Source organism: Eubalaena glacialis, chromosome 2, assembly GCF_028564815.1.
Source record: "Eubalaena glacialis isolate mEubGla1 chromosome 2, mEubGla1.1.hap2.+ XY, whole genome shotgun sequence".
Lineage (NCBI taxonomy): Eukaryota > Metazoa > Chordata > Mammalia > Artiodactyla > Balaenidae > Eubalaena > Eubalaena glacialis.
In genome coordinates this window covers 71,551,255-71,570,260 of record NC_083717.1, presented here as the reverse complement: position 1 = coordinate 71,570,260, position 19,006 = coordinate 71,551,255, and the positions used below count along the sequence as shown (strand labels likewise).

The following is a 19,006-nucleotide window of genomic DNA, read 5'->3' as shown; positions in this document are numbered from 1 at the left end:
GCACAGAAATCTCTTGCATTTCTATACACTAATGACGAAAAATCTGAAAGTGAAATTAAGAAAACACTCCCGTTTACCACTGCAACAAAAAGAATAAAATATCTAGGAATAAACCTACCTAAGGAGACAAAAGACCTGTATGCAGAAAATTATAAGACACTGATGAAAGAAATTAAAGATGATACAAATAGATGGAGAGATATACCATGTTCTTGGATTGGAAGAATCAACATTGTGAAAATGACTCTACTACCCAAAGCAATCTACAGATTCAATGCAATCCCTATCAAACTACCACTGGCATTTTTCACAGAACTAGAACAAAAAATTTCACAATTTGTATGGAAACACAAAAGACCCCGAATAGCCAAAGCAATCTTGAGAATGAAAAATGGAGCTGGAGGAATCAGGCTCCCTGACTTCAGACTATATTACAAAGCTACAGTAATCAAGACAGTTTGGTACTGGCACAAAAACAGAAATATAGATCAATGGAACAGGATAGAAAGCCCAGAGATAAACCCACACACATATGGTCACCTTATCTTTGATAAAGGAGGCAAGCATATACAGTGGAGAAAAGACAGCCTCTTCAATAAGTGGTGCTGGGAAAATTGGACAGATACATGTAAAAGTATGAAATTAGAACACTCCCTAACACCATACACAAAAATAAACTCAAAATGGATTAAAGACCTAAGTGTAAGGCCAGACACTATCAAACTCTTAGAGGAAAACATAGGCAGAACACTGTATGACATAAGTCACAGCAAGATCCTTTTTGACCCAGGTCCTAGAGAAATGGAAATAAAAACACAAATAAACAAATGGGACCTAATGAAACTTAAAAGCTTTTGCACAGCAAAGGAAACCATAAACAAGACCAAAAGACAACCCTCAGAATGGGAGAAAATATTTGCAAATGAAGCAACTGACAAAGGATTAATCTCCAAGATTTACAAGCAGCTCAGGCAGCTCAATAACAAAAAAACAAACAACCCAATCCAAAAATGGGCAGAAGACCTAAATAGACATTTCTCCAAAGAAGATATACAGATGGCCAACAGACACATGAAAGAATGCTCAACATCATTAATCATTAGAGAAATGCAAATCAAAACTACAATGAGATATCATCTCACACCGGTCAGATTGGCCATCATCAAAAAATCTAGAAACAATAAATGCTGGAGAGGGTGTGGAGAAAAGGGAACACTCTTGCACTGTTGGTGGGAATGTAAATTGATACAGCCACTATGGAGAACAGTATGGAGGTTCCTTAAAAAACTAAAAATAGAACTACCATACGACCCAGCAATCCCACTACTGGGCATATACCCTGAGAAAACCATAGTTCAAAAAGAGTCATGTACCAAAATGTTCATTGCAGCTCTATTTACAATAGCCAGGACATGGAAGCAACCTAAGTGTCCATCATTGGATGAATGGATAAAGAAGATGTGGCACATGTATACAATGGAATATTACTCAGCCATAAAAAGAAATGAAATGGAGGTATTTGTAATGAGGTGGATGGAGTTAGAGTCTGTCATACAGAGTGAAGTAAGTCACAAAGAGAAAAACAAATACAGTATGCTAACACATATATATGGAATCTAAGGGGAAAAAAAAAAAAAAGGCCATGAAGAACCTAGTGGCAAGACGGGAATAAAGACACAGACCTACTAGAGAATGGACTTGAGGATATGGGGAGGGGGAAGGGTGAGATGTGACAGGGTGAGAGAGTGTCATGGACATATATACACTACCAGATGTACAATAGATAGCTAGTGGGAAGCAGCCGCATAGCACAGGGAGATCAGCTCGGTGCTTTGTGACCACCTAGAGGGGTGGGATGGGGAGGGTGGGAGGGAGGGAGATGCAAGAGGGAAGAGATATGGGAATATATGTATATGTATAACTGATTCACTTTGTTATAAAGCAGAAACTAACACACCATTGTAAAGCAATTATACTTCAATAAAGACGTTTAAAAAAAAAAAAAAAAGACAGTGCTCTCAAATCTATGCTAGATCTCAAATAGCCTTCAAGGTCAATATAGTACCTTCATCCTTCAAATCAATATAGGACCTCTAGCCTTTTTTCTCAATCTCTTGAAAGCTTTTTGTCATTTTTCAATTGTCCCTTGTAATCATTTAAGAAAGAATTAGGTTGTATAACGTTTATTTTTGGGAAACCCAATACTCTGTTAATAATTATTACTTAAAAATTCAAATATTCTTAAGAGTTCCATTGGCATCTCCAAATACAAAAGACAAAACAGACAAACATAAAAGATACCAAAATCAATGAATACTTGGGCTCAGTTAGAAGAAATATAGCCAGATTTACTTTTTATCTGCCTAAGCAATATACAACACACAAGGCATGGCCCCTTGTACAAGGGACTTAGAGAAACTCACTTAGGATACATATGACATAAACAACATAATGTTTAGCCTTAGGAAGAGAAGGCTAAAGATGTAACAGCTATCTTTAAATAATTGAAGGTTGTCATGTGGAAGGAGTAACTTGTTCTATGTTATTTCAAGGACAGAACCAAGAAGAGGAGGAGGGGAGTTAAGAAAAAAATCAAGTTTTTAACTTGTAGCACTTTCGATTGGCGTCCAGCTAATAAAATAGACCATCTAATGAAAAGCTATAGCTGGCTTGGGTTGAACAAGGTAGCTTCTAACACTCCTCCCAGTTTTGATTCAGTGACAATCTTTCCCACCTCCATAGGCTATCCTCAAATGTAAAAGGAACCATTTTAACAATGTTGGTTGGACCAAGGTCCAGCTGAATCTTCAATTTTTCCAAAAGTGAGTTAGCGTGAAGAATTCTAAGTACAGTGAGATTTATAAGCAGTGTATATATACATATGGGAAAAGTTCAGTTAGTTTAGGCTTTATTTTCTGCTTTTTAGAAAAATGACAAGCATTTGTCATCTCATAAATAACTCTGGGCATACTTTATAATTTTCACTATAGTATTATCTTCCTTTGTGAAACTATGTAAACACAAAATTCATATGATCCTCACGAATTCCATTAGCATTCAAAAATTCCATAAAAGTAGCTTTAATCATTGTTTGCTCCGGAATTGAACACTAACATTAATTATTTGAATAATCCATCCAAAAATGAAAACCAGGTTAACTTTGTGAAGGGTACAAAATTAAAACTTACTTTATATTTTTAATGTATAAACTTTATTTTTTGATTCAATTTCAATGTAAATGGGGAGTCTGTACTTCTCTCATGTTTAGAAGAGGCTAAATTGACAATCTACATTTTAAAAAACCTTTGACAAGGAAACAGATTACATGGGACCTCTGCCTAATAAAGTTAGACATCACCAAGTATTATATATTTTGAAAGGATTGTATTTGAAAAGACTGTAGGTTCTTTAGGTCAAATTTTTTGGAAACAATTACATACCAAAATTAGACTTCATTGGACACACCACCGTAAAGTTTCTCTCTCCATCAATGAAAAATAGCAAATCAGGTTTCATACCCATCAAAAGCCTAATTGTCAAGGAAGCACTTAGGATGAAAACTCTGGTCTCAATTCAGTATCATTACGTTTAATACCCACCTCTAAAAGACAAAGCAAAAAATACAATCTACAGTCATAAGGACTTATTTTGGACGTTGATAAAATCAGGTCAGCACAGTGATTTGCATTTGGAAGGAATAAAATAGAAATACCTAGTAGGATATAATCTTAGAAAGCACACATATGGATAGTATTGTGACAATGAGTATTCATTTATTAAAAACAAACTTCAGGAAAGCATTCCTGTTAAACATGGTTAGTTTTGATAACAGGATGTCAGTGAGCAAAAAGTCTGATGAGGAAGCAAGAATACCAGTTACTAAGCACTATTATACCCACCTCTTCAATTATACCCCTGATTATCTTGAAAAATATAATAGTAGCTCTAAGGACTTTAGACATAGTTCTGGGTTTATGGCATGGTTTGCCTTTCATATTTTATTCATTTCCAACTTGAAAAGTATAGGCCCAAAGGGTAATATTTTATGACACTAAGTCAAATGCATATTCTAGGAAAATTCCTCTCTTTTAATGTAATCTATGGAATTTTCCTGCCCAATTCTATGCTAGTATTTTATCTTTTTGTTGTTGTTTTTAGAAGCTTCATCAACCCTTTAAATCCTTAGGACAAAACTGCCCTTAAAGTTTTCTAAGAAGAAGGTAGACAGCCATCCAAATTATTTCAACATTGCATCTTTGGCCCCCTTTGTTAAAAAGGGTATGGGTTCAGTTTAATTAATACTGACTTTTTTAATGTGCAAAAATCTACCTCTGCTTTTTAAAGCAAATAAAAGGAACAAAAATATGGCATCACTCCAATAATCAAATGCCAATAAAAATGGCAACAGTACAAAAATCTAAGCAAATCTCAAATACAGCAGATTCATAATTAGAACACCATGCAATAATTCTAGCAAGCAAAAGCTTAACAGGTAAAAGAAACCGAATACTGCATTATACTGAATACTAAGTTAAGTAACCATAATTAATCTTATAAACTTTCCAATATCATAACTACTTGCTTTTGAATAACTAAATGTAAGCCTCATTTTTTAAATTAAATGCTTATTCAACAAAGCTAATTGGAACAAATACGTTTATGCAAATTTACATCCTAGAATACCAGAGTAAACAGGAGACATCAGTCAAGAGTGAATAAGTAATTTCTATTCATTTTCATCATCTGTATGATCAGGTGGCAAAGGACATGATCTGTGGAAAGAAGAGAGAACTTCAATAGTCACCTGAGTCAAATGTTTAAAAAACAAAACATAAGTAGTTTTTAAAAACTTATGTAAATCAGGAACATTAACAGTGCAGTGGGTCTTGTCAATAGACTAGAAATGGGAGAAAATTAAACTCCATTAATTGACAAACTCCTACAGATTCCAAATACTAGAGCGACAAAATTTTTAATAATCTATTTTGCCTGTTAATTTGCCAAATTACTTTCCCCTTTAGGATATGTTGCCATTTTTATTAAAGAGGGAATCTCTATTTCTATAGCATCTTCTTTTGATATGTTAAGTGGATTGATGAAGAGTACAATCCTTCAGCAAGAACTCTGTGATTATGAAAAGCAAAAGAATTTAACCAATCCACTTGAGCAGAGAAAACAGCAAGTTGACATATTTGACTGTATACCCTTTGGAACTATATGAATGTATTATCTAATTAGAAAAACCCCTAAATTGTCTTAAGTTGGCATATGGTAATCACAGCTTTTGAAAAATAATTTATATTATCCCAAAGCCATTTTGTACTCATTATACTTTTTTTTAAAAATACATTTATTTATTTATTTATTTATTTATTTATTTTTGGCTGGGTTGGGTCTTCCTTGCGGCACGTGGGCGTCTCATTATGGTGGCCTCTCTTTGTTGCAAAGCACAGGCTCTAGGCGCGCCAGCTTCAGTAGTTGAGGCACATGGGCTCAGTAGTTGTGGCTCGAGGGCTCTAGAGCACAGGCTCAGTAGTTGTGGCACACGGGCTTAGATGCTCCGTGGCATGTGGGATCTTCCCAGACCAGGGCTCGAACCCATGTCCCCTGCATTGGCAGGCGGATTCTTAACCACTGCACCACCAGGGAAGTCCCTCATTATACTTTTTATAGAGAAAAAGTCAATTAAAAACTTAATCATAAATCAGAATTTTTTAGAACTGATAAAGATTTGTGAGATCTATTTTAAAATAGTTTTCAAATTAGATCCAGTAAGCCTGAATGGTCATAGGGCAAGTGAGTGAAAGAAGGAAGCTAAAACAAGGATATTCTGACTTGGAATAAGATTACCATTGACTCACCTACTCTTATATTACCAAGACGTCTTCATTGTACTTTCCTGGAAATTAAATCAAGTTAACAAATGAACACTATCATAACCCAAAATTCTTTTTTTTCAAGGACCTGATTTAATTTACTTTAGGTATCATAGTTCTGTTCAAGGTTTTAAGAAGATAGTTTTTCTTGATTCTGATTCTCCCCCATGCATCTTCCTTTGTGAGAATAAAGCCATAGGAGTAGCCATATTCCAGATTAAGAATTAGGGAGACAGAAGTCCTTCTGATATACTGATAGTTTTCTGTTTACTATCAATAGTAAATCTATTGAAAGAGCTCCTATCAAAAGGAAAAAATTTTTTCTATTTCTTTAACATATCAGTATGAGATAGATGTTCACTAACCTATCGTGGTAATCATTTCATGATGTACGTAAGTCAAATCATTACACCCTGAACTCATATAGTACTGTATGTCAATTAAGTCTCAATAACACTGGGAGAAAAAAAAGCCAATTTATTGATTTATTATAAATAAAGGGATAACTACAACTCTCTTAAACAAAAACAAATCTAAGACAGAGGCCTAAAGTAATACTATAAACCTCTATTACCTAGTTTTATGTCACAGATTTTATTATACTATGGATCAAAGTGCTTTATGAGACTATATGTGTAATCTTTTCCATATGATAGGAAGCCTGTAATATAGGTTTTATTGCTGTCATGATCAATGGTATAGCCATATTTGGCTATATTGCCAAATATTTTCTTTCATTAATGGAAGTCACAAATAATTCAAGAGGATTGTCATATATTCTAGAGCTAATATTGACTATTAGCTTGTTCAAATTAGAATGAGAAAGAACAAGGAAGAATGGTGCCAGTAAGTGAGAAGGAACAAAAGGAGACTTACAGGATCATGAAAACAAGTCTATTAAAAAACTCTATCCAAAAATGTATCCCCTTCCTTGTTGATTTTATTGAAACAGAAATGATAATAGTGATGTAGCAACAAAGTATAAAATTTAGTTACTGCTCCAGAATTTGACACTCCTTTTAAATATCTCATTAGATGGATAGTAGGCATTCAATAACAATTTACTAAATGATCTATGAACAATATTGAGTAAGTCTTAAAATTTTATATGCATAAACATCATTTTATATGTCAAATACTTTGTTTTAACTGCCCATTAACCATTTATTTTTATTTAGTTGTGTTCAATGCAAATCAATTCCAAACACAATGTACAATCCAAAACAGGTGTACAGTGTTCAGATATGAAGCAAGAGGTGTTCATTCACACACATAGATCTCACATAACCTGAGATCAGTTGGATCTAGTTGTTCCTGTGTAGACTTCTAAAGATGGCAAATATTGGCTTAAAACTTATTAAGAGTACTATGGCCATATTGGATACTTAACATCTAAGCATCATTGTGTGAACCTGTGAACCAAAGATTTCACAGAGTTTCTATTTCTAAAAAGGTTTCTGTACATCAAGGCAGTTGTAAAGTTTTATTTTCCAGGATCAAGTCCACTTAGGCTTAGAACCATCTAAAAATAATGACTGATGTAGAAAGTGCTCCACGTGTAGCTATTCTTATTCATCAAGTTTTATATTTATATATATATGTTTACGGAAAGGGCACAAAAGAGTTATGAATTTAATGCAAGCAAGTTTCCAGTCTTCACTTCCCAAATACCTAATACACATTATTTTTGCTGCCTTCATATATTTGCCTATTAATTTCAAGATTTGTCAAATATGCCTTCCAAACAGATCAATTTTTTAAGTTGTAAAAATTATTCAATATATGCAGAAATAAAAAGCAATATTTTAAGACTGGTTGAAGTCAATGCACTTCTAATCTTTGGAAACAAGTTAAATGATCCAACTTAGCTAAATGAATCTGGATGGGAATGTGTGATAGGAAATACCTGTTATTTGACTTTTAAGTGCATTTGCTGGGATTACTTATGCTTGGATTTGTAGTAGATTCCAATCCGTCATTGCTCTGGAACGTGTCAGTTACTGAAGAAAGTCAAATGCAATGTCAAATCCAAAGCCCCAGAGAAAAGAGTTAAGTTCCCAAGAGAACAGTGAAAACAGTGTAAAACCTGATGGAGAGTATATCAGCATTAAACCAGGACTGCCGAAACAATACACAGAGGATTTGCAGTAATACCTGGTGGTTCCTTCCAGTGTACATCATAAATAGAATCACTGAAGCTTTTTATATTACCTAATCATTTTACCGCCTTCTAGATTTCGTGAACAAAATGGAAACTGAATCTCCATTCCATAGCTCATCCTTTTTCTCTAGATGAAGATGAAATTATTCTTATTTGCAAGGTACAGTTTGAAGTGTCCATATTTCTTAAGTTATACTTAATCACATCATTAATTCTCGATGTTGTCTCTTTCCAGTCTTGTACATGAAACTCCAGCAGATTTAATATTGGCTTTCATTATCTGGTCAAATCCTTCAGATGCTCTTTAAACTAGTCCAATTTGGGAGTCTCAACATTCTCTGTGTTAATAAAACAAGGGATGGAATTAGTAGACTTGATGAAGACCTGTTTATTTTCCTTGCCACACTGTACTTCTAGATGGCGTACGGATTGGGCTTTAGAATATGGGTTGGTAAACTGTAGATGTCTCTTGGCCAAGTCTCTTAACGGTAGAGATGTAGAAGGGCAAGCAAGACCACAAGGAGACTAGCTGTTGACTGCAAAGCACAGCTGACCGTTGTGGTTTCGAACGGAGGACCTTCCGTGCTGGTTAAAGGAACGAATGAATAAATCTGCGTGGGTAGGAACAGCACCAGAAGCAGCAGCCCCAATCTGAGCCTGACCACCATCCCCTTGCCCATGGTGATCACTCCGCCTTGGGCAGGGCTCGCTGCTTGGTGCCGTGGAGGAGGATCACAGGCTACTGGCTGGTGCAGGGGAGGTATCTAGCAGGGTCTTAAATCTAGCCGGAGGCTTCATAATGGCGGTGACGTGGCACCACCCGCGCTCACCACTCCCCACCTCCAGTCAAATAATTTGTTTTTGAAACAAAAATTTCAAAATTCTTTAGAGAGTCTGGACACTATTACTTATAAATCTATTTAAAAAGCAGGTTTCCATTGCTTTTTTCCCCCCAATGGTATTATTTTTTTTCCTGATTCTTAAAATATTTGTTGTTGAAAGTTGGTAGCACTGAGTATGAGAGGTTTTTACCCAGATATATCACTATTGATATTTGGTATATTTTGTACAGAGATTTGGCATATTTAGATACATGTCTTTTACACAATAATGATTGTACTTTTGTACCAGAATTTTTGCTTAACACTTATCATGAGCATTTTCCTGACATTAAAAGCTTGAAAGCATGATTTAATTATCTTCTTAAAAAGTTTACACAATGAACTCTGCATGTTTGCAGTTTTATACCCACCTTGTTTTGCTTTGAAGTTTTCTTATGTATTTACAGAGAAGTTGTAAAGAAAATACACCATGGTGTTAGTTTTGGTTGTTTCTACGTGGTGGGGATTTCTATATTTTCCAACTTTTCTACATTGGGTATATATTTCCTGTGGAGACTGAACTAGTAGTTTTTGAAAGGTGAGGTTAATGGAATTCAAGCTAGGTAAACCAACATGGAAATTGCTTTTTGAAAAAAGACTACAGAAAACAGACAGAAAAAATTAAAGAATAAAGACCAGAAGTTCATGATTAATAATGTAACACTTATCATCTGAATGGGAACTGATCCTCTTTGAGTGACTGAAATGAGTAAAAATAATACCTTTCATTGATGTGTGAAATTTGGGAGTGACTTATAATAATAGGTTAGCACAGTTTAAAAAACCTCTGGTTTGTATTTTCTTATCTGCTCAAACAGAAATTTTAAAGTTACTCAATATTCTGTTGTCTTTTATTTTCAAGAATATAAGTATTTCTTTATATTCCAGAATATAGAAACTTACTTTCTCTTTGCTTTTCCCAAGCCACTGCTTCCTGCCTCCTCAGGAATCCTATTCTCTTTTTCTGAATCTTTAGGGGACAGCCTGAAGAATTCTCCGATTCCTTTTTGCCACTTGGGAGTTGGGCGCACACAAACTGGATTCCCTCCTGCGTACTTATTTTCAGCTATAAAATATAAACAGATAGAACTAAATAAAAATTAAGAATACAATCACCATTCCTTAAAGGGAAAGTTAATTCTTTAACGTCAAATCTAAAGGGTATTAAATGGTGTTACATCCATCTTTAAATTTTAAAATGTGACATGATAAAGCTGTATTCAGTTATAATATAATGTATAACACTTTATTACATTTATCCTTTAGCCTAGAAAAATAGCATTAACAAGATGTTTACAACTAGAAAATATTTTTCATATTTTGTCCACAAGCAGAGCTATTCAGTTAGTCTTATGTACTGTCATACTAAAGTTTGACACACTTTTTCCTGTATGTTCTTAACTAGAGCTTGTGGAATTAATCTTCCAAACTGCTCAACTTCCTCCTAAAAGGAATGAGACAGCAGATGGCATGGTATTTTCTCAACTTCTCGCACAGAAGGAACGATGTGAAGCTATTTCCCTGGCCTGGTTTTCCCTCTTAATGTCCCAAAAGCAGTAACAGGAGCTGCAAAGTTGTAAAACACACACACCGACACAAAACTAAAAAAAAAGGAAAGAAAGGAGAGAGGGAGAAAGGGAAGGAAGGACAAAGAAAAATATGTAGAAATGAAAACCAAAGCGTGATTAGCACTGTCAACTATAGTCCCGATTCTTAATCTAGTAAAGAGGTGCTTACATAGCCTCTTACAAGAAAAAGCCCAGTTGTCAATACTAAGAAAAATAACAACGCTAAAGTAGAAAAGAAAAACAGGTTTGAAGAGAAACTTTGTCCGTCCCTAACCCGAGACTTGAAATTCTTTACAATGCGACCCACTCCGCCCCGCACCCCTACCCCAGCCCGCCAAGAGACAGGCCCGCTCATTAGAGCAAAAGGCAAGGAAGAAATTCGGGGGTGAGGATCTCAGGAAAAGAAATTCCACGGTGGGGCAGGGGGCTCGCAGGTCAGGAGAACTGTGGTGCCAGGCCTGATCTCCTTTTGAGAAGGTTTCTCCAGGATCTTGCAGGGGCGCTTTTTACCTTTCCTTGACGAAAGCGGCGTGGAATTAGTGGCAGAGGTGGAGGAACCAAGCACCTTCCTGGGGGCTCGAGAAGCCACCACTGCGGAGAGAGGCAAAGAAGGGCATTCAGAAGGGCGCACGAAGAGTCTCAGAGCCACTTTCTCACCACACTCTCCGACCCAGCCTATTGGAGAGGAGAGGCCCGCGATCCAGAACAGCAGATAACCCTCCCCTGTCCCCGCCGCTTCTTCCTCCTGGTTAAAGGGATCGGGCCGCTGCTTCCTGGCGGGCTGGACCAGTTTGGCGGACAGGGTTGTGGGCAGGTCCGGCTTCTCCCGCCCGCGGCGGAGCTGCCCAGGGAACCACCTGCCCTCCACTACCATGCTCGACTACCTCACCTTTTCTGTAGGTGCCAGGGACACCGTCTGCTTTAGTTCGCACCATGTTCAAACACGAGATGAGAACAACCAACTGACTCCCCAGCCGAAGATGTTTCACGGGACAAGGCCCCGAAAACGAATCTCCCGCCACAGTTTATATTGGTCCCTTTCCCGCGCGCTCCACTGACTCTCCCAGGCCTCCGCTCCCATTGGTTCCGCGCCTTTCACGCGCAACCAATCGCCAGTGTCCAGTGGTGACCGCGGCGGGGTTGGGCGCAGTGCTGACTCGTCCATCAACTTGCAGAAGCTTGTGATTCGTACCCGCCTGAGGTGGGCGGTGCCAGGGCGCTTTCCTGGGGTGCCCCATGTGTGGGTGCTAAGATCAAGAATTAGGTAAAGGGGCCTGCTTAGAAAAGAAAACCCAGGAAAGACAGCGAATTCCAACATTTCTTTAAAAGTTAACCACAGGCTTAAATCCATAATGTCACTCCTGGAAGTGACACCTGAAATGAAGCGGACTTTTTAATATCTCAGGTATGAACACTCTTTACAGCATCCGTAACTAAAACGAGTCTATGGAATGGGAAAAAGCTAATACAATTTATTTACAGGGATTTTTTTTTTTTTTTTTTTTTTTTTTGCCAGGCCGTTCAGCTTGTGGGATCTTAGTTCTCCGACTAGGCATCGAACGCTGGCCCTAGCAGCAGTGAAAGCTCCGGGTCCTTACCACTGGACCACCAGGGAATTCCCTATTTACAGGGATTTAAAAAAAAACAAAACTTTTTAGGATGGTGTGAAACAAGAAAAAAACAGTGAATTGTGTATACATACATACATTAAAAGAAACATTATTATAATAATAAAACGTTTCCCCGAGACCTGTATGGTCTCAGAATTCCTTAAAAATATGTCATATGTGCCAAGGGCACATCCCTGGCACGTAGTGAACATGATTTTAGAATAAGAGCTCATAACTATTTTCCTTCCCTATGCTTATCTTTAGAACTCACAATACGCCCTGGGCAATGATTTTCACTCTCTGAATACCATGCACAAAACCTGATCAAATGAATTTGCCTTAGGATGTACTTTGTTAAATGTGCACTTGAAAGGCAAACCTGAAAGTGTAAGCATGGCATTAATTCTCTCCAATAAATTATGCTTGAACTTTCAGAATAAAGGCTTCTCAGTACTTTAACAGAATCAACAACTACTTTGTGTTTTTGAATTACAGAATCTAGACAGCAGATGAAATTAACATTATAATAGGAGGAAAGGTATTGCAAGTTACCTGTAGCTTTGTCTAAATCTTAGTGTCTAAGATTACAGCCAAAGTCCTATCAGAAAAATCAACAAGCCCTAGGGTATCCCTCCTTGTTCTTGTCATCATGCCCCTCTCAATACACAATGTTTATTCAATGCACATTTTTTCCTTTTCAGTTAAGTGGCTTCTACAAAGGCCTGAATTACCTAATTCCCAGATCCTTGCAGAGATTAGAACTGAGCTGAGAATCTGCTGGTCTTTTCTCTTAGTCCACATGCCAAGTAAATTGCTAGAAAGAATTGCAAATATACCTTTGCACACAGGGGCAATCTACATATTACTATAGCTGTGTTTGTATGTCTGTCTTTTTAATGCCAATTATGATAAGGAAGGATGCAAATTAGAGTAAAAACTCAGGAAAAAAGCAGTGATGCCTAGTAAAAATTCTTAATTTAAATGTTTGCTTTGCAGAAGTGCTTCTCCTTTACAGTTAAAATAGTTCTGTGGTGTGAACCTGAAAATTTTAAAGGCCTAAGGCATTAAGAAAAGTTATAGTATGTACAAATGAAATTTCTGCCTAAATTTATACAAAAGAATATCTTTAAGTCATATTAAATAGATGTGCTTGCTTTGCTCAGGCATAAATTCATTTTAATAAATGGTAATACGGTAAATGGCATTACATTACATACATTACAAACTAGAGATTTCAATCAATAACATATTCCTTATGAAAAAGAACACTTTTATTCTTGAGGACCTAGTAATTTCATCATAATGTGTGATATACTAAGTCTTATTGTACAAAAAGCTTGTCAGTCTGTCTTCAAGAAGTTATCATTTTAGTTATGGGAACAGAACAGATATAAAAACAGGTAAAGGATTTGGATATGTTATAATTAGTATTAAATGTAGCAGATATCTATGAAGAAACAAAACTTGTACCCACTATTTATGAAAATTCAGTCTTTTTAAGCTGGAAAGCCATATATTTTGCAAATTAACAACAAAGATAATCTAAACTCAATGTAAATCAACACACATATGATTTTGATTATTTATGTCGGTGAAAACACTAACATAAAAAGGTGAAACAACATCCAATTGATGTAATTATTTAGTATAAATAGCCTAATGGGAATGAAGAGCCTATCCATGTAACACAAAGCCAGTCAAATTGATCCATGAAATATATCAGAAGACATTATGTTATGCTCGCCAGAAAAATCTGGCTAAATTTTCCCCAGTCCGTTGTCCCAATGGAGTAGGGAAGTAGCAAAAGACCCTTAAATCTGGTCATCTTGAGTTGAAATACCTTTAATTTCTTAAAAATCAACACAGAGAATTTATATAGAAGGTCTTCAAAGCCAAATCACAGCACCTGTTTTTATTAAAGTTTTTTTTTTTTTTTCTCCCTCGAGCTTGCAGAGTTGTCTTGGCCCTCCTGGAAAAGACTTGGCTCAAAAAAGCAAAAAGAGGTTTTAGGAGCGTGAATCAGGTATTAGACTACAAGCGGTATTAATAAAACCACTACCACCGGAGCAAATCCTTACAGCGTTTACTCTAGCTTTCAAGGGCTATGTTAAATATTTTACATAAAACCAGAACAGTTTAAAAACTGGACCCTCAGGTTACGGGGTATTGTTTTGTTTTTTCCTAAACTGTAGTTTTTATAGGTATTTGTATTGTCTTAGCAGATTTCCCAATTCTCGAGTCCTACATTTAACGACGCGGAAGAACCACTCGCAGATGGACCTCTGATAAAAGCGGCAACATCAGGAAGCCGGCAGAAGCAGGAGGAGGCACAGGTGGGAGGGATCTGTGCTGGGGGCGGTGCTACCGCGCGGGGCAGTGCAGGCTGACGGAACCCGCGCGAGCGAGGTCGGTGTTGCGCAGGGGACTAGTCCGTAGCGGGACGCCGAGCTTTTGCAGCCCAGCTGGTTCCGGCTGGGGAAAATGGCGGTGACTGGGGCGGTGTCCCGGGAGCAGCTGGTGGGCTGGTGCACCCAGAAGTTGCGGAAGACTTTCGGCCTGGAAGTCAGTGAGGAGATCATACAGTAAGACCGGTTCGGGTCAGAGGCGGGAAGGAGCTCTGGGATGTGCACTGGCTGAGCAAACGGGGAAACGGAGAGGGCTAAAAAGTTGATGAGAGTGAAGAAATGTGATAAAAGGGCTGCGGTCTATCTACGAGAGCCGAATTTTGACCTCCGGCTTTATAGTTTAGCTTCTGGAATAGGGTGTCATGCTCCACAATCGGCTGGTGGGGCCTTTTTTTCCCCAGGAAAACGCCAAATCCCTGATAATTAGACCTGTAAGTCTGTCCCAGGAACCAGTTTCCTTATAGATTTTGGAGAGAAGGGGCAAGCCAAATTGTCTTTCCAGAAATTCCTTACTCTGAACATTTCAGTTTGCCCGATCCGGGTTGTGTCAAATAGGACCTGAAATTTAAATGGGGGTAGCGTGGTACTGTGTAAAAAATAGCCCCTGACTCGGGAGTCCCGGTTCTATTTTCTGTGGTCATTCACCAGTTTTGGAGCCTTAGGCAACTTAATTTTCCATCTTTGTACCTTAGTTTCCTCGTCTGTAAAATGAAAAATTAGCAGAGATTATCTTTAATAACGCGTTATGATTGTAATGAAATGGAAATGGTGACATGATTTAATATCTGCTTTCAACTGATTTAACTTTTCTTTTTTTGGCGATACTGCATGCCAGGACAACAAAGACGGTTGATGAGTGAGGAGGTGGGGGAAGTGCAGTGTATCGAGGAGCATAGGAAAAAGGACTCTCATTAAGATTTGAGAAACTCGTAAGGTTAACTGCAAGGGATGAATTTAACTTGAGAACTAAAAGATGGGTAGGTGGCAGTGCAGAGTTCAGGAGGAGGGAAAAACTTCTACAAAAATTGGACTTAAAGAACCTGGAAGTGTTTCTTGATTTGGTTCCTTGCTCATTGTTGCTGAAACCTAAATTGCAGTTCTAGGGCTTTTGTAGGAAGTAAGGTGAATTTCTGATTTTGGGAGAAAATAGACTTGTTGACAAGGAGAGAGTTAAAAGAGCCAATTTTAGAGGATTATTTTGAACACTGGAATAGACTATCAAAAAAAACTCAGTTAAGCAAATATATATCACTTATATGTGGAATCTAAAAAATAACACAAATGATTTTATTTACAAAACAGAAACAGACTCACAGATATAGAAACAAACTTATGGGTACCAAAGGGGAAAGGGGGGGGATAAATTAGGAGTATGAAATTAACAGATACACACTACTGTATATAAAATAGTTAAACAACAAGGATTTACTGTATAGCACAGGGAACTACGTTAAATATCTTGTAATAACTTACAGTGGAAAAGAATCTGAAAAAAAATATGTAACTGAATCACGTTGCTGTACACCTGAAACTAACACAATATTGTAAATCAACTATACATCAATTTTTAAAAATTGACAAAAAATATTTTTAAAAAAGACAAAAAAACACAGCCAAATTGTATGGCTTGGCTTTACCCTTGTTTGAAGGCAAGATCAGGTTAAGTAGTTTTCAGGCATTTTTTAAAGCAGTGGAATGCTGTCAAATGAAATAATGAAGCTTTGTAATATACCAAACAGAAAAAAGTCAATCAGTTAAAAAAAAAAAAGATTGAGTCTATTTTTGATGAATCAACAATGGAGTATGAATAGTTGCAATCTTCTCAGTCTCAGAATCCAGTTGTATTTTGTTGCTTACACAGTATTAGGAAAATTCCTAAGTCTCATAGATTGTGGTTTAATAGCTCATTGTGCAGCCTTAGATTTTCCTCAGTTAAACTTATCCACACCCTTAAAAGAGGAGTGATCAGAAATTTCTGTTTTAAAGTTGAAGCAATAAGTATGGCTGTACATGTGCTTGCATTTAAAAATATTTATAAATATAAGTTAGACAAGAATTATTCAAAACTTAAAATAAGCCCTAAAGCTACCTATAATATAATGCTATTGGAACCACTTCCTAGGTTTTCACTAGTTATTGCACAACAGGCTATGATGGCACAATGAAAGTGTTGGCTGTGTAAATTTGCTGTGCCTTGTCTTGCCTGATATTAATTGAGAATTACCCAGGTGTACTATACTAGTGTGCTAGCTAGAACAATTTGACACGAGCAGCCTGAATTTTTTAAAAAGACAGCACGGGGCTTCCCTGGTGGTGCAGTGGTTGAGAATCTGCCTGCCGGTGTAGGGGACATGGGTTCGAGCCCTGGTCTGGGACGATCCCACATGCCGCGGAGCAACTAAGCCCGTGCGCCACAACTACTGAGCTCTGAGCTCTGGAGCCCGTGAGCCACAACTACTGAGCCCACGTGCCACAACTACTGAAGCCCACGCATCTAGAGCCCGTGCTCTGCAACAAGAGAAGCCACTGCAATGAGAGGCCCGCGCACCGCAACGAGGAGTAGCCCCTGCTCACTGCAACTAGAGAAAGCCCGTGCGCAGCAACGAAGACCCAACACAGCCAAAAATAAATAAATAAAATAAATTTATTAAAAAAAAAAAAGCACAGAGCTACTACCTTCCTAATCAGTGATACATTTATGAGACCTTAAGGTCTATGCACAGAGTTAGCAAGATAAACTTTGTTCCACAATCTGCATTAGTTCATGTTTTGGATGAATCTATTTTGTTAAGATTTGGTATATAACACATTTGAATATATGTTGTTCTTTATTATACTTTGTTAAATAGTTAAATGACATTTATTCAATTGTTTCTGAAACTCTTTAAATAATTCCCTAGTGGTTTGAATACTCCAGAGTTAAATGATCCTTGAGGTTCCTTGCAGCTCTGTGAGTTCTTGATGCCAGTTAATCTTTTAATGGGGCCTGGTAAGTTTGGGGATCAAGTTGATTAAACCTTGAAAGTCCTGAAAAACAGTTGTGTATTTTTAAAAAAATTTTGTGATGGATTAGAAGATGCTCTTAAAGAGGCACAAAGGCACAGGTTTGTTCACTTATAGATTGTAACTCTGCAAATCCACCACCATATTAGGAAAAGAACCCAGTACATGTACTACCAAGGATGGGACAATTACATGATTTTTTTTTTAATTTAAAGGATATAGCATTATTGTAATAATTTTTCTTACATCTCATACCAGTGTATCTACTTTACAGTTTCTTCAGATCATATAATGCTTTCATGGTCTGATACCTTAATTTTTTCACTTCTTACTTCTCTAATGACGTGACATAGTCCCTGTAGAAAACTAAAAAAATCAGAAAAGCTTAAAGGAGGAAACCAAGATTACCATAATACCACAACCCAGAGATAACCATCATTTCTCTCTTAGTGTTTTTTCCTATGCATATTATAATACATTTTCAAAATATATTCATTGTAAGGAAAAAAAGAAAATAAAAATAAACCCAAACTCTTTTTAATCATCTCTGTTAGTGGTAATCATTTTGGTGTATAACCTTCTAGCCTTTTTCCTACACATAAGTGTATGGATATATACATTCCTTTTATAGCAATTGGGATCATATGCTGTACAGTCTGTCCTACTATTTCACTTTATATGAGAGCGTTTTCTCAAGTAATAATAATTACTGAGAAATTACTGAATTACTGAATTCCCTGGCAGTCCATTGGTTAGGACTCCGTGCTTTCACTGCCAAGGGCACGGGTTCAATCCCTGATTGGGAACTAAGATCCCACAGCTGCATGGTATGGCCAATAATAATAATAATAATAAAGTAAAATAAACAAGTCAATGATTTTTTAAAAATAATAATTATTCAAAAATTTCACTTTTTGTGGTCGCATATTATATTTTGTAAAGTCCAAAAACTTGAATTCACTCGCCCCTTTCATTGATGAATGTTTTAAATAGTTTCCAGTTTTTCACTAACTCAAATAATGATGTAGTTAATTTTTTTGCATAAACTTTCCTGTGTCTCTTATTTCTTAGAGAGTTCTGTAAATGGAATTATTGGATTCTTTTTAAGGCACTTTAAATACATTGGCTGATTGATTTATAGAAAAGTTGTACTGACTTGTACTCCCACCCCATTTCACTTTTAGGAACCCTTCATACCATTTTCTTAAAATAGATCTCATTCTGATGTGATGCTAATCTTGATTTATAATTTTTAAGAATGTTAAATCAGTAACTGGTTAGCTTGTAGTATATATTCATATTTTTAGCAAAAAAGAAATTTTAGGTTTTGCAGTATAAAGATGAAGTAATTTGTATTGTTCCTAGGAAAATATAATGACTGCAGATGTGTGGTTATGGAAAGTATTCTTTTTTTTTTTTTAATAACAGTTATTTTTAACAGTTTTTTAAAATAATTTTTTTTAATTAATTAATTTATTTATTATTTATGGCTGTGTTGGGTC

At 36.6% G+C, this 19,006-nt stretch overlaps 2 protein-coding genes across 4 annotated transcripts in view; one reads left to right on the top strand and one right to left on the bottom strand.

The window, feature by feature from the left end:
• Positions 1–4,726: 4,726 nt before the first annotated feature.
• Positions 4,727–11,464, bottom strand: PCLAF (PCNA clamp associated factor). The gene is made up of 4 exons (XM_061182031.1): positions 11,376–11,464; positions 10,997–11,077; positions 9,822–9,984; positions 4,727–4,772 (listed from the first exon to the last, which is right to left on the bottom strand). The coding sequence occupies exons 1-4, from the start codon at positions 11,419–11,421 to the stop codon at positions 4,727–4,729; spliced, it is 336 nt and encodes a 111-aa protein (XP_061038014.1). The 5' UTR covers positions 11,422–11,464.
• A 3,058-nt stretch (positions 11,465–14,522) lies between these two features.
• Positions 14,523–19,006, top strand: part of TRIP4 (thyroid hormone receptor interactor 4) — a 69,264-nt gene continuing 64,780 nt past the window's right edge. For all 3 annotated transcript variants that reach the window (XM_061182029.1, XM_061182028.1, XM_061182030.1), the window contains exon 1: positions 14,523–14,678. In XM_061182029.1, the coding sequence (XP_061038012.1) occupies positions 14,578–14,678 (101 nt within the window). In that variant the 5' untranslated portion in view covers positions 14,523–14,577. The remainder of the gene's footprint in view (positions 14,679–19,006) is intronic.

Excerpts from the sequence above, each read along its gene's own strand:
- PCLAF (XM_061182031.1), bottom strand. The coding sequence starts at position 11,421 with ATGGTGCGAACTAAAGCAGACGGTGTCCCTGGCACCTACAGAAAAG. Across the intron at positions 11,078-11,375 it reads CCCTGGCACCTACAGAAAAG|TGGTGGCTTCTCGAGCCCCC; the intron begins GTGAGGTAGTCG and ends CTCTCTCCGCAG. Across the intron at positions 9,985-10,996 it reads GCCGCTTTCGTCAAGGAAAG|CTGAAAATAAGTACGCAGGA; the intron begins GTAAAAAGCGCC and ends TATATTTTATAG.